This window comes from Schistocerca cancellata, chromosome 8, assembly GCF_023864275.1.
Source record: "Schistocerca cancellata isolate TAMUIC-IGC-003103 chromosome 8, iqSchCanc2.1, whole genome shotgun sequence".
In the NCBI taxonomy this organism is placed as follows: Eukaryota; Metazoa; Arthropoda; class Insecta; order Orthoptera; family Acrididae; genus Schistocerca; species Schistocerca cancellata.
Window position 1 is genome coordinate 158,735,472 of NC_064633.1, and position 16,245 is coordinate 158,751,716.

General features: G+C 46.2%; 1 protein-coding gene across 1 annotated transcript in view; it reads left to right on the forward strand.

Moving 5' to 3' along the window:
- LOC126094655 (chondroitin sulfate synthase 1) overlaps positions 1-16,245 on the forward strand; it is a 335,383-nt gene that overhangs the window by 16,820 nt on the left and 302,318 nt on the right. The window contains exon 2 of the mRNA XM_049909158.1: positions 10,450-10,789. Within this exon, the coding sequence (XP_049765115.1) occupies positions 10,450-10,789 (340 nt within the window). The remainder of the gene's footprint in view (positions 1-10,449; positions 10,790-16,245) is intronic.

The window sequence follows — 16,245 nt, forward strand, 5'->3', positions numbered from 1 at the left end:
TGGAGCTGTCAAATTTCTTCATCAGTGAAGAAAGTTCTTCATCAGCTCGTGGTCTAGTGGCTAGCGTCGCTGCCTCTGGATTACGGTGTCCCTGGTTCGATTCCCGGCCGGGTTGGGGATTTTCACTGCCCGGGGACTGCGTGTTTGTGTTGTCCTCATCATTTCATCATCATTCGTGAAAGTGGCTAGACTGGACTGTGCAAAGACTGCGACCTTGTACGGGCGCTGATGACCGCGCTGTTGAGCGCACCACAAACCAAACATAATCATCAGTGAATAATTGATAAAAACCGATGGTGGTTGTAATTAGGAGCGCTTTATGTCGGGAAGCGATTTCAACTCTTAGTTTTACGTGTAGTCTCTGTGATAAACCTGCTTACAATAACGTCGGATGTCCTTGACGAACCTGATTTATTATTTCGTACGCGATTTTGGCGGGTAGTTAACAATCCAGAATTCACTGATACGAACTTGCTGTGCAACACTTATCAGAGTAACTGAAGACATTCCAGTTCAGTATGCATTTCCTGTCCACATTCTGCGTCTGAAGACCACTTTGACTTTTCAGCCACGTCTGCCTTTCTACATCTACATCTTTGCACCACAAGCCACCGCACCATTACCCCTTCACTTTCAGTCGGAACTGTTGTTGATAAGTCATAGTGTGAGCTCGAGTCTCTCTAATCTTACCGCCACGTTCTTTTTGTGGGATATATGCAGAAGGAACCAATATCCTCGTAAAGTCTTTTGGAATGTATGCTTTTTGACTTTTAATAGTAAATCACGCCGTGATGCGCGAAGTTTCTCTTTAGCATCTACCAGTGGAGGTGGATGAGCATCTCTGTGACGCTTTCAAAATTAATAGAGGAAACCTGTGACGAAACGCGCTGCTCTTCTTTGGATCTTCTCTACTCAGGGTGAACCAGAAATCCACCTACATATTTTCAGGGGTGGTATTATGAACGTAAACAAGAAAAAAAAGTCCAGTAAACATGGGCTCTGAAGTGCGTACGTCAAGAGCTATTAGCACTTGTTCGTCTTCGATATTGTGAAACGCATCTCTTCTATTGCAAGCTCTTTGCTATCATATTTTGTGAAGAATTAGTATGGACCAAAACTAAAAAAATCCAGTAAATATAAGCTATAATTCATACCTTAAGAGTTATGAGCATTTCACTTGTTCAGTAGAAGAGATGTGTTCCACAGCGGCCAAGATGGACAGTTGTTCATAGCGATTAAGGTGTACACTTTAGAACCCATGTTTACAGTGCTTTTTTTTTTGTCCATACTACCGTCTCTCGAAATACGGAAAGCAAGGAGACAACGATAGAAGACATGCGTCTCACAGTAGCGAAGATGAACAAGTGCTCATAGCTCTTAGGGTACGCCTTTTAGAGCCTTTGTTCACTATAAATTTCTTACTACATTTTCTTCTTGTTTTGATCCATACTAGCGTTTCGGAAAGATTGTCGGTAGAGTTCTGGTTCACGCTATGTAAATCCTATACGGTGAGCGTCTGATGAAAAACAGTTCGTACCAGAACTTCGCAAGATACCTCCTTCGTGAGTGAACTACTCATCTTGTGGATTCTTCCAGTGAATTTCAGTCTGTCATCTGCCTGTCATGCTGTTACTGTTATGTGGTCGTTGCATTTTAAATCGCTGCGCATGAATAGTCCCAGATTTTAATGGATGTTATTGGTTCCAGTGGTTGCTCGATCGTTTAATCACCCAATAACAGGTCTTTCTGCATATTTATGTGTAGAACTTTATTTTGTTTATGTTAAGCGCTAACTACCAATACCTGCATCAAGCATGAATCCTCACAAGTCTTCCCGAATTTGGCTAGAATTTTCTAGTATTCCGATTTCTGCACATACAGCAACAATACCTGCGAACAGCCTCACGGAGTTATAGACATTAATCACTATGCTATTTACGTGTCCTGTGGACGATAATGATGCCATTAGACGCTTTCAGGGAACACAGGAAGTTATTTTACGCGCGAAGGATCTTCTACGTGAAGAACGACATGTTGTGTTCCATTAATTAAGAACTCTTCAGTCCAATCACAAAGCTGTTTCCGTATTCCGTACGTTCGTATTTTGTTCCATCAGGCCACAGTGCGGACTTGGTTTGAACTCCGTCAACCTGAACGCCGGTATCTGCTGCTTTTCTGGGTCTTGCGAACGAACAGAACAAGCTAGGTTCAAGATAATCGCCGTCTGCGGAATCCATGGTGAATCCACAAAGTGGTTTTTCGCTATTTTGCAGGGAACTTATACAAGAACATATAATGTGCTCCAAAACTGTACAACAGACTTACGTCAACGATGCCAATACATACACTACTGGCCATTAAAATTGCTACACCAAGAAGAAATGCAGATGATAAACGGGTATTCATTGGACAATTATACTAGAACTGACATCTGATTACATTTTCACGCAATTTGGGTGCATAGATCCTGAGAAATCAGTACCCAGAACAACCATCTCTGGCCGTAATAACGGCATTGATACGCCTGGGCACTGAGTCTAACAGAGCTTGGATGGCGTGTACAGGTACAGCTGCCCATGCAGCTTCAACACGATACCACAGTTCATCAAGAGTAGTGACTGGCGTATTATGACGAGCCAGTTGCTCGGCCACCATTGACGAGACGTTTTCAGTTGTTGAGAGAACTGGAGAATGTGCCGGACAGGGCAGCAGTCGAACGTTTTCTGTGTCCAGAGAGGCCCGTACAGGACCTGCAACATGCGGTCGTGCATTATCCTGCTGAAATGTGGGGTTTCGCAGGGATCGAATGAAGGGTAGAGCCACGGGTCGTAACGCATCTGAAATGTAACGTCCACTGTACAAAGTGCCGTCAATGTAAACAAGAGGTGACCGAGACGTGTAACCAATGGCACCCCATACCATCAGGCCGGGTGATAGGCCAGTATGGCTATGACGAATACACGCTTCCAATGTGCGTTCACCGCGATGTCGCCAAACACCGATGCGACCATCATGATGCTGGAAACAGAACCTGGATGCATCCGAAAAATGATGTTTTGCCATTCGTGCATCCAGGTTCGTCGTTGAGAACACCATCGCAGGCGCTCCCGTATGTGATTCAGCGTCAAGGGTAACCGCAGCCATAGTCTCCGAGCTGATAGGCCATGCTGCTGTAAACGTCGTCGAACTGTTCATGCAGATGGTTGTTGTCTTGCAAACGTCCCCATCTGTTGACTCAGTGATCGAGACGTGGCTGCACGACCCGTTACAGCCATGCCGATAAGATGCCTGTCATCTCGAGTGCTAATGATACGAGGCCGTTGGGATCCAGCACGGGGCGTTCCGTATTACCCTCCTGAACCCACCGATTCCATATTCTGCTAACTCATTGGATCTCGACCAACGCCAGCAGCAATGTCGCGATACGATAAACCGCAATCGCGATAGGCTACAATCCGACCTTTATCAAAGTCGGAAACGTGATGGTACGCATTTCCCCTCCTTACACGAGGCATCACAACAACGTTTCACCAGGCAACGCCGGTCAACTGCTGTTTGTGTATGAGAAATCGGTTGGAAACTTTCCTCATGTCAGCACGTTGTAGGTGTCGCCACCGGCGCCAACCTTGTGTGAATGCTCTGAAAAGCTAATCATTTGCACATCACAGCATCTTTTTCCTGTCGGTTAAATTTAGCATCTGTAGCTCGTCATCATCGTGGTGTAGCAATTTTAATGGCCAGTAGTGTATTATAAATTAAATGTCCTCCGCCGCATTCTTGTGTCTGTATTTGAAGGCTAGTCTCAGAAACAAATGTAGGGATTGTGATAATGGTTTTCACAATAAACAGACTGATTCACGAGGAAGATTTGTGTCATACGAGTACAATGCACAACACAATTAAAGGGTCACTTCTTCGAAACACCGTAATTGTCTGCCATTGTCACTCTCTGGCACGGTGACGTTCCAAACAGCGTGTCGGCACACGCGAAGAAAGCCCACAGTTTATAAGTTCATGTGAGGTGTAAGGTGGGTCAATGATGTCACATTAGCATCAAATTTCACCACAGTTCTAACGCCACCATGGACGCGTCAGGCGATGGAAAGGTTGTCACACATCCTCTTACCCACATTTCACCCCTTTTTTCGACGCCTCTGCGTTGAAGGTCGGTAGCTCGACGGCCAACAAATGTTAAGGCGACCGCTCGCGATAAGCGGTAAATCCCGTCCCGCACCAATTTTCAGTGTTGATATTCCATTATATAGCTGATGGTGGTCCGTATTCGCAGCTATGAATACATTTCAAGTATACCGAGGAAGTTTGTAGTGACATTTGAAACAAATTTCAAACTTGTGACTCGCAAACGGAGCCAGTTATAGAGTCTCGGAAAAACTGACCCTTTAATTGAGTTGCACAGTGTAATATACACTGAAGACCCAAAGAAACTGGTACACCTGCCTAATATCGTATAGGGCCCCCGTGAACACGCAGGAGTGCCGCAACACGACGTGGTATGGACTCGACTGATGTCAGAAGTAGTGCTGAGAGGAATTTACACCATGAATCCTGCATGGCTGTCCATAAATCCGTAAGAATACGAGGGGGTGGAGATCTCTTCCGAACAGCACGTTGCAAGACATCGCAGATATGCTCAATAATGTTCATGTCTGGGGAGTTTGGTGGCCAGCAGAAGTGTTTAGACTCAGAAGAGTGTTTCTGGAGCCACTCTGTAGCAATTCTGGACGTGTGGCGTGTCGCATTATCCTGCTGGAATTGCCTAAGTCCGTCGCAATACATAATGGACATGAATGGATGCAGGTGATCAGACAGGATACTTACGTGTTACCTGTCATAGTCGTATCTAAACGTATCAGGGGTCCCATATAACTCTTAACTGCACACGCCCTACAACAATACAGAGCCTCCACCAGCTTGTACAGTCCCCTGCTGACTTGCAGGGTCCATGGATTCATTAGGTTGTCTCCACACCCGCTTGATACAATTTGAAACGAGACCAGGCAACATATTTCCAATCATCAACAGTCCAATGTCAGTGCTGACGAGCCCAGGCGAGGCGTAAAGCTTTGTGTCGTGCAGTCATCAAGGGTACACCAGTGGGCCTTTGGCTCCGAAAGCCCATATCGACGATGTTTCATTCAATGGCCCAGCACTGAAATCTGCAGCAATTTGCGGAAGGGTAGCTAGTGGGGTCCCGTTCTTGCAAGATCTTTTTCCAGCCGTGGCAATGTCAGAGATTTGATGTTTTAGGGATTCCTGATACTGACGGTACACTCGTGAAACGGTCGTAAGGGAAAATCCCCGCTTCATCGCTACCTCGGAGATGCTGTGTCCCATCGCTCGTGCGCCGACGATGACATCACATTCAAACTCACTTAAGTCTTGGTATTCTGTCGGTAGCAGCAGTAACCGATCTAACAACTGCGCCAGACACTTGTCTTATATAAGCGTTGCCGGCCGCAGCGACGTATTCTGCTTGTTTACATATCTCTGTATTTGAATGCGCATGCTTATACCAGTTTCTTTGGCGCTTCATTGTATTACTACAGTAGAATGCGGGACAAGTCGTGCGGTCGTAGATACATAGTGCAGCCTACAGAAAGTCAGGACGAGTCGCTAGTAACCTGTAATTGAGTGCGCCTGTTCGACGACACTTGTTGAAAACGGGAATGACCTGTGAGTTTTTGAAATCACTAGAAACGCTTCACTCCTCCAGCGACTCTCTGCCCAGGGACTGAATGTTTGTGTTGTTCTCATCATTTCATCAGCATCATCATCATTCGTGACAGTGGCTAGATTAGACTATGAAAAAAACTGGACTGTGTAAAAATTGGGCCTTTGTACGGGCGCTGATGACTGCGCAGTTGAGTGCCCCACAACCAAGTATCATCATCATCATCATCCAGTGACCTTCGATACAGTGCTGCTGGAGGCAGAGCAAGTTCTTCCGTACGCTATATGTAGAATCGGCATAGGTGTCCAGTTACGACCAATCGCCTTTCCCGTGTTCAGCATCTTTAGTCAATTTCCTACCCCACGGCTACATAGTTCGACAGCTGTCGTTTTGGCGTTGGTGTGACGACTTAAGGGGGTAGCTCTCTCTGAACGCACGAAAAAGGTGATCCTCGTCATTTCTTTTTTCAAATTACATAAAAGGACGCACTAAATCTGATCATATGGTTTATTTCTTACTCCTTTGTCTTTAAGAAATCATGTTTGTGTCCACGTCAGATGCTCCCTCTTGACACTACACTAGGTGGAAGGACACCTTGCACCAAATTCCGATAAAAATTGTATTTACTGCTCTTAAGTTGTGTTTCCCGCCAATCTGACAAATAATACGATTTCGATGAAAACACCTTTAAAGTTTTGGGTTACATTTTCTTTAGTTTAGTTGAACATACTTCTAATCGGTGATCCCTGGACCATACACTAACCCTTCAATATCCAAAAGTAGGCCCTCCGCTTCCATCTTCTTCGTGTCCATAGTGGTCATGTGGGTTTCTTTGGCACCTTGTCTCATCTGCTACTCTGTCCTCTGGATAGGCTTTTCGTTCGCTTTCGGGACGAAATTGTAACGGTCTGGCCTGATCTCAAATTCGGGCACGTTTGTAATTTTCGTAATTCCTGTTAGGCTGTCGTTGAAATTACATACTGCCACATTGGCCGAAATGTCGACTATTTTTCTCCCGCTCTGAATGGTTTTTCGAGACATTTTTTCACAAGTCACCTTGTAAATGGATAACGGGGTTTCTGGCGAAATTGGTACGAACTGTGCATTACACTGACAAGTCGTGGATGGCAATATGCACTTACATAGATAGCGGTAGTCCCACATACAGAAGATATAAAAGGGCAGTGCATTGGCGGAGCAATCGTTCATACTCACGAGTGATTCGTGTGTGAAAAGTTGTCGGACGTGCTTATGGCGGCACGTCGGGAATTAACAGATTTTGACCGCAGAATGGTAGTTGGAGCTAGACGCATGGGACATTTAGTTTCGGAAATCGTTAGGAAAGTCTATATTCCGAGCTCCACAGTGACAAGAGTGTGCCGAGAATACCAAATTCCAGGTATTATCTCTCACCACGGTCAACGCACTGGCTGGCGGTGTTCACTTAACGACCTATATCAGCGGCGTTCGCGTAGAGTTGTCAGTGCTAACAGACCAGCAACACTGCGTGAAATAACCGCAGAAATCATTGTGGGACCTACGACGAATGTATGTGTTAGGACAGTGCGGCGAAATCTGGCGTTAATGGGCTATGGCATCAGACGACCGACGCGAGTGCCTTTGCCAACAGGGTGACATCGTCTGCAGTGCCTCTCTTGAGCTCGTGACCATATCGGTTGGACACTAGACGACTGGAAAACTATGGCCTGGCCCGAGGAGTCCCGATTGTAATTGGTAATAGCTTGTGGTAGGGTTTGAGTGTGGCGCAGACCCCACGAAACCATGGACCCAAGTTGTCAACAAGGCACTGTGCAACCTGGTGGTGACTCCATTATGGTGTGAATTGCGTTCGCATTTAATGGATCCTGTCCTCCGGTCCAACTGAACCGGTCATTAGCTGGAATTGGTTATGTTTGGCTACTTGGAGCCTACTTGCGCCCATTAACGGCCTTCATTACAATGCAGCATCTCACCAGGCCACAGTTGTTTGTGATTTGTTTGAAGCTCATTCTGGATAATTAGAGCGAATGATTTGACAATGCAGATCGCCCGACACAAATCCCATCGGAAATTTGTGAGACATAACTGAGAAGTCAGTTCGTGCACAAAATACTGCACCGGCAACACATTCGCAGTTATGGACGGCAACGAAGGCAGCATGACTCAGTATTCCTGCAGGGGCCGTCTGACGACTTGTTGAGTCCATGCCACGCCGAGTTGCTACACTACACTGGGAAAAAGGAGGTTCGACACGATATTAGGAGGTATCCCATGACTACTGGCACTGCAGTGGAAAGTAGATACCCCAGAGAACATTTCAAGGCAAAAACGAACGAAAAAAGATGTTTTGAAATTTGCAGGGAGGAGCAACGCCCTAAAAGGAGGAATCGCGTTGCGTTTTGGAGAAACAAAGTAACATTCCGGCCTTCTCTTTGTCCTCTTCTGTTTCAGTGCCGTTAGGGTCACTGATGGTCTGGACGTATGGCTTCGATCCGGTTACTGATTTCCTTTACTTTCCAGCCCAGTGTGTCTTAAACATTTTGGGTCAAATTGATTCAAGTGGTAGTGGATCCACAATCGATTATACTGAGATAGGAAGCCACTGGTGGGAAATACATATTAATTGTGATATGGTCTTACACTGCGTAACAACAACGTATCTCATAGTAATTGTTCAAAGGGAGACTGTTTGACTGGTCCACTTTACCCGATGTTCCTGTGAGATGTGCTGACACAGTTCTTGGAGATTGTAACCCTTGTTGTCCGTGAAGGGATATGATTTCAACACGACGGTACCCCAGCCCACTTCGATGTTGGTGCCCGCGAGCATCTAAACGACATGTACCCTCATCGATGGATTGAGGACGAAGTTGAGTCCCATTATCAGCGCGATAGCCGGATCTCACTCCTCTGGACTTTCTCTCTGGGATTACGTCAAGGCGTTGGAGTGTGAAACCCTCGTAGAAACTGACGAAGACCTGCTTGCTATGGTCCAAACTGCCTGTCTCCTGGTACAACAGACACCAAGGATCTTTGAGAAAGCGCGGCACAACTTCCTGTGCCATTGCCATGCATGCTTTGAGACTGGGGTTGTCACTTTTGAACAGTTACTACGAGCTACGTTGTTGTTATTCGGTACACGCTGTGTATGCCCATAACGAAGTAAATATGCATTTCCGAGCACTGGCTCCTTATCTCAATATAATCGGTTGTGGACACACTTCTTCAGTTCACACTGCTTTAATTTGATCCATTGTCTGCCCCCGGTAACTGAATGGACTTCTTCAGTAATAGAACCCAGTACGTTGTCCTCGATGGTGAGTGTTCATCGGAGGTGAGGGTATCATCTGAAGCGCCCCAGGGAAGTGTGGTAGGTCCGCTGTTGTTTTCTATCTACATAAATGATCTTTTGAATAGGGTGGATAGCAATGTGCGGCTGTTTGCTGATGATGCTGTGGTGTACGGGAAGGTGTCGTCGTTGAGTGAGTGTAGGAGGATACAAGATGACTTGGACAGGATTTGTGATTGGTGTAAAGAATGGCAGCTTACTCTAAATATAGATAAATGTAAATTAATGCAGATGAATAGGAAAAAGAATCGTGTAATGTTTGAATACTCCATTAGTAGTATAGCGCTTGACGTCGATTAAATATTTGGGCGTAACATTATAGAGCGATATGAGGTGGGACAAGCATGTAATGGCAGTTGTGGGGAAGGCGGATAGTCATCTTCGGTTCATTGGTAGAATTTTGGTGCAAAATGGCTCTGAGCACTATGGGACTCAACTTCTGAGGTCATCAGTCTAGAACTTAGAACTACTTAAACCTAAATAACCTAAGGACAACACACACATCCATGCCCGAGGCAGGATTAGAACCCGCGACCGTAGCGGTCTCGCGGTTCCGGGCTGCAGCACCTAGAACCGCACGGCCACTCCGGCCGGCTAGAATTTGGGGAAGATGTGGTTCATCTGTAAAGGAGACCGCTTATAAAACACTAATACGACCTATTCTTGAGTACTGCTCGAGCGTTTGGGATCCCTATCAGGTCGGATTGAGGGAGGACATAGAAGCAATTCAGAGGCGGGCTGCTAGGTTTGTTACTGGTAGGTTCGATCATCACGCGAGTGTTACGAAAATGCTTCAAGAACTCGGGTGGGAGTCTCTGGAGGAAAGGAGTCGTTCTTTTCGTGAATCGCTACTGAAGAAATTTAGAGAACCAGCATTTGAGGCTGACTGCAGTACAATTTTACTGCCGCCAACTTATATTTCGCGGAAAGACCTCAAAGATAAGATAAGAGAAATTAGGGCTCGTACAGGGGCATATAGGTAGTCATTTTTCCCTCGTTCTGTTTGGGAGTGGAACAGGGAGAGAAGATGCTAGTTGTGGTACGAGGTACCCTCGGCCACGCACCATATGGTGGATTGCGGAGTATGTGTGTCGATGTAGATGTAGAATGGTCAGCGTGACGGATTGTCAATCCTCTGGGCCCGGGTACGATTCCCGGCTGGGTCGGGGAATTTTCTCCACCCAGGGACTGGGTGTTGTGCTGTCCTCATCGTCATCCTATCATCCTCATCGACTGCAGGTCGTCGAAGTGGCGTCACATTGAAAGACCGGCGCCTGGCGAACGGCCTGCCCGACGGGGGGCCCTAGCCATACGATTACATAAATAAAATTTCACCCGAAAGCTTCTAGAAGCCCTATGTGAAACCCGGACGGCGTAATCGCTGACGCGCTGTTTTGTGTGGCGGCAGCCCGCGGACGCTGCTGCTGGCGGGCGTGATGACGGCGCAGAAGTACGTGGACACGCGCGCCGTCGCCGTGCTGGACACGTGGGGCCGCCAGCTGCCCGGCCGCGTCGCCTTCTTCTCGTCCTGGGCTTCGCGCCGCCCGCCCGACCGGCCCGACCTGCCGCTGGTGCGCCTGCGCGGCGTCGACGACTCGTACCCGCCGCAGAAGAAGTCCTTCCTCATGCTGCACTACATGTGGCGACACTTCGGCGACCGCTTCGAGTGGTTCCTGCGCGCCGACGACGACGTCTACGTCCGCGCCGACCGCCTCGAGAAGCTGCTGCGCTCCGTCGACAGCAGGCAGGTGAGCGCTCACCCCCACTTTGTATGTCGCGCGCTTCCTCACCTCTGTAGACAGCCTGCACTCAGCCTTCTTGGACTGAAATACACTGCTCGCCATTAAAATTGCTACACCATGAAGAAATGCAGATGATAAACGGGTATTCATTGCACAAATACATTATACTAGAACTGACATATGATTACATGGGGTGCATAGATCTTGAGAAATCAGTACCCAGAACAACCACCTCTGGCCGTAATAACGGCCTTGATACGCCGGGGCATTTAGTCAAACAGAGCTTGGATGGCGTGTATACGTACAGCTGCCCATGCAGCTTCATCACGACACCACAGTTCATCGAGAGTAGTGACTGGCGTATTGTGACGAGCCAGTTCCTCGGCCACCATTGACCAGACGTTTTCAATTGGTGAGAGATCTGGAGAATGCGCTGGCCAGCATTTTCTGTATCCAGGAGGGCCCGTACAGGACCTGCAACATGCGGTTGTGCATTATCCTGCTGAAATGTAGGGTTTCGCAGGGATCGAATGGGGGGTAGAGCCCGTGTCGTAACACATCTCAAATGGAACGTACACTGTTCAAAGTGCCATCAATGCGAACAAGAGGTGACCGAGACGTGTAACCAATGGTACCCCATACCATCACGCCGGGTGATATGCCAGTATGGCGATGACGAATACACGCTTCCAATGTGCGTTCACCGGGATGTCGCCAAACACGAATGCGACCATCATGATGATGTGAACAGAACCTGGATTCATCCGAAAAAGTGTCGTTTTGCCATTCGTGCACCCAGTTTCGTCGTTGAGTACAACATCGCAGGCGCTCCTGTCTGTGATGCAGCGTCAACGGTAACCGCAGCCATGGTCTCCGAGCTGATAGGCCATGCTGCTGCAAACGTCGTCGAACTGTTCGTGCAGATGGTTTTTGTCTTGCAAACGTCCCCATCTGTTGACTCACTGATCGAGACGTGGCTGTACGATCCGTTACAGCCATGCAGATAAGGTGCCTGTCATCTCGACTGCTAGTGATACGAGGCCGTTGGGATCCAGCACGGCGTTCCGTATTACCCTCCTGAACCCACCGATTCCATATTCTGCTAACAGTCATTGAATCTCGACCAACGCGAGCAGCAATGTCGCGACACGATAAACCGCAATCGCGATAGGCTACAATCCGACCTTTATCAAAGTCGTAACAGTGATGGTAAGCATTTCTCCTCCTTACACGTTTCACCAGGCAAAGCTGGTCAACTGCTGTTTGTGTATGAGAAATCGGTTGGAAACTTTCCTCATGTCAGCACGTTGTAGGTAGCCACCGGCACCAACCTTGTGTGAATGCTCTGAAAAGCTAATCATTTGCATATCACAGCTACTTCTTCCTGTCGGTTAATTTTCGCGTGTGTATCACGTTATCTTCGTGGTGTAGCAATTTTAATGGCCAGTAGTGTAGGAGAGGCGTTCCGTAAGTAATACAACATACTCGTTTTTCCGCCAATTTCGGAGGAAAAACAATGCTGAATTTGTTGCTGGGGTTCGTGGAATATTCCCGCTTCAGCTGTTTCAGTTTCATGAAGTTCTAACAGGTTGCGGCGCTATACGTAGTTTTCAAAATGGCGTCTGTAACGGGGACACGTTCCAGATAGGTAGCTGTCATTGAGTTTCGTTTGGCGTAAAACCATAGCATCGCCGATATTGGCGAGCACTTGCAGAATGTCTATGTACACCTAGCAGTGAACATATGCTCGTTGAGTCCTTTGGCGAGGCGTATGTCATCACCGCGCACACCAGTCCAATCTCCCACGTGGCGGCCGACCGCGCACAGCTGTGACTCTAGCAATGTTGGAAAGGGCGGACACTCTCATTCTACTCTTTGTGTGTCCATCTTTTCAGAGATGGTTGCAGGACCTCGGCTGTTCAGTACAGAATGTCCACTCAAACACCTTTTACCCGTCTAAATTTCCAAATTGTTATTTTATTGGGCTACCAGTTTTGTCGATATATTACGCCATCTTCATGCGCCCTGATCTACGTGAAGGAAGATTCCAACTTCAGTTCCTGTCAGAATTGAGGTCAGTACTCAGAGATTGGTATCTGTAGATTTCTGAGACAGCGGTCACTTCGGCAGGTGATGTTTGAAGTGATCGCTGTCTCAAAAATCTACAGATACCAATCTCTGAGTACTGACCTCTGTTTTGACAGGAACTGAGCTTGGAATCTCCTTACATGTCCGCCAGGAGGCCTGAAGACGCTGTAATATATCGCCAAAACAGTTAGTCCAATAAAATAACAATTTGGATATTTAGACGGCTGAGTGGTGTTTGATTTGACACTCTCATTCGAAGTGAACAAAGGGTAACAATTTAACACCTCGCACCAATGTTGGAGCGTGTGGACACGCTCATTCGAGGTGATCGACGGATCACAGTCAAACACCTCGCTGCTCAACTGCAGGTGTCTGTTGGTAGTACTGACACCCTCGTCCACCAATTGAGGAACTCAAAGGCAGGTGCTCTCCGTTTGCCTCGCAGCTTAGCAGAAGACCATAAAGAGCAACGAAGGACCACATGTGAGGAATTTGCTTACGCGTTATGAGGCTGATCGATATTATTTTTTGCCGACCATCGTCAAAGGCGATTGGGTTCATAACTTCGAACTGGAAACAAAATGGCAATCCATGCAGTCTCATTACTCGATGGAGAAATACATCCATGGTAGTGGCAGGCGACCATTCAGATTTCGCACAGCTTTCTTGATCTCACCTTTATTAAGCGTAACGCGTTTCAAAATTTCATCATTAGACTGAAGCTGAGGTATAAAGAGTACAGGGAAATTAACGATAGTAAATATGTACATAAAAGCGTAAGCATCCATCTTAGTAATCCATGAAGAGAATTTTCAATTAATATCGTACTTACATTTAAATGAAGCTTTAGTAAAAAGCTCATGAAAGTTTGACTATTGTAATACCATTACATTTGGTGACAATTATGTAACATTTTATTTTGTGATGGTTGTAAACTTAATGTTTTACAACTTATATTTCATTTATGATCTATCTCGGTTTTATGGTTACATTGTACTGCGAAAGTTGGTGGTTGGAAATTCGTCCTTTGTTTTGATTATTGACTAATTACTACCTTTGGTACGTTGTTCACGATGCTACCTAACGACACACATTTCATTCTATGTCAATTTTACCTACTATCAGTATATGAGTTCTCCTCCTTAAAAGTAGCATAAATGTATCTTTGTCAAGCTGTTCACGATGGTCTGACATGTAGCTCATCGCAATGTGTAGTTCTTTGTAAAGTCACTCTTTGACTTCATTTCTATGGTGGATGCTAGCGTCACCTACCGGCCTTTGTTTACTTCTTATATTGCTTAATCGCCACACACTGTTTGGCACTGGTTTTCTTCGAATAGGCAAACGCACTGCCCAATATGCCTACATGAGATGAGATGAGCTTTTTACTAAACTTTGATTTACATATAAGTACGATATTAATTGAAAATACTGTTTATGGATACTAAGATGCATACTTATGTACATATTTACCATGGTTAATTTCCTCGTACACTTTATTCCACGGATTCAGTCTGATGATGAAATTTTGAAACGAGCAACGCTTAATAAAGAACTGTGTGATGAGGACCTTTCTATATTTCAGAGCTGTGCCAAATCCATAGAGTGACGCCACATCTTCCCCGAAAGAAAAGTCCAAAACCGCACCCTCAGGTAAAGTAATGGCAACGGTCTTCTGGGACTCTCAAAGGGTTATCCTGTTTGATGTCCACTGTCACAGTTCAACGATCAACTCGGAAGTATATTGCGCTACTCTCAGGAAACTGAAGAGATGACTTCAACGTGTACGTCGCCACAATGCAGACGATCTTCCCCTTCTCCATGACAATCTAAGGCCTCACAAAAGTCTGCACACCCGAGAGGAGCTCACAAAACTTGCATTTGACTGTTTTTCCTCATGCATCCTATAGCTCAGATGTTGCACCTACCGACTTCCATCTGTTTGGCCCAACGTCATGTACTCCGCGGGAAGCAGTACGTAGATGATGGGGAGGTTAATAGCGCAGCAAGAGGTTGGCACGGACGCCGACCCGTAGAGTGGTACCATGCAAGCATCAGGCCCTCCCAGTAAGGTGGCGTAGGCCCGCTCGGCTGGCCGCGCGGTTTAACGCGCTGCTTCCCGAGCAGGAATCCGCCCGGAGGATTAGTGTCGAAGTCCGGTGTGCCGACTAGCCTGAGGATGGTTTTTAATTCGGTTTTACATGTACCTAGGCGAATGCGGGCTGGTTCCCCTTATTCCACCTCAGCTACACTGAATTAGTATTATATATTAATACCTTCAGCTGCTGACAGGTGTTGATATATATCAACGGGGATGGATGAAAATGTGTGCCCCTACCGGGAGTCGAACCCGGTATCTCCTGCTTACATGGCAGACGCTCTATCCATCTGAGCCACCGAGGGCACAGAGGATAGTGCGGCTGCACGGACTATTGCATGGGGGCTTAATTTAAATGCAAATGCAAATTCTTTTTAGTTTTCTGTCGCTGTATGTCCGATTACGCAAGTCTCGTAAACGGCTGGCCCTGACTAGTATTATTACGCTATCTGACTGCATAGAACCACAACAAAGAATGAAATGAAACTTTTCATTAACACAATTAATTAATTAAGTCCCCAGCAACTATAAAATCTACGAATCCAACAAAGCACAAGTGTAACTGTTCTGTGTGTGGTAGTGTGACTCAACGCACATCTGGCACGGTTCTTCTTCAACAAGACAAGAAATGTTAAATACCAATTATACTGACGTGATAAAAGAAAATTAGAAATACTATAATGGCGCAAGAAAATCAGAATTACACTCTAATACAAGAACACAAGCCAGATGCTTTGTTGACTGAACCTGTATTGACACATTATTCAGGACACATAAATAATAAGAAAATAAAGAACAGTAGTCAGTTACCTTAATTTATATTGACGAAAAGCACTCTGATCATTACAATATCTCCATTAGAATAACATCTGCTATCTCTCCCATCACATAGCTGCATAACATGGAACAACACTCTGAACTACCACATCTCATCTCAACTTCCGCTACAATCAGTGTCCACCACAACTTCTCGGCACGAACTCTCGGCAAGAACTGCCCGCTGCTACCTCTCAACACGCACTGCCAGTGGAGGCGGCGGAACAATACTCTCTCTGGCGCGATTTTTGGCGCTGTGGCTCAGTGTAGCCACCTTTCATATGCCCTTCCTCCACGGGCTAGAATTTGATGGTATTTTTGCCAGCATTGGTGGTGAAAATACCACCAAATTCGTCAAAAAAAAATACAGACAAAAATAAAAGATCATATTAATACGTAAATATCATATAACTAGATAAAATTTTGGCTTTGCACTGACCTTTCAATAGCCTAATATATA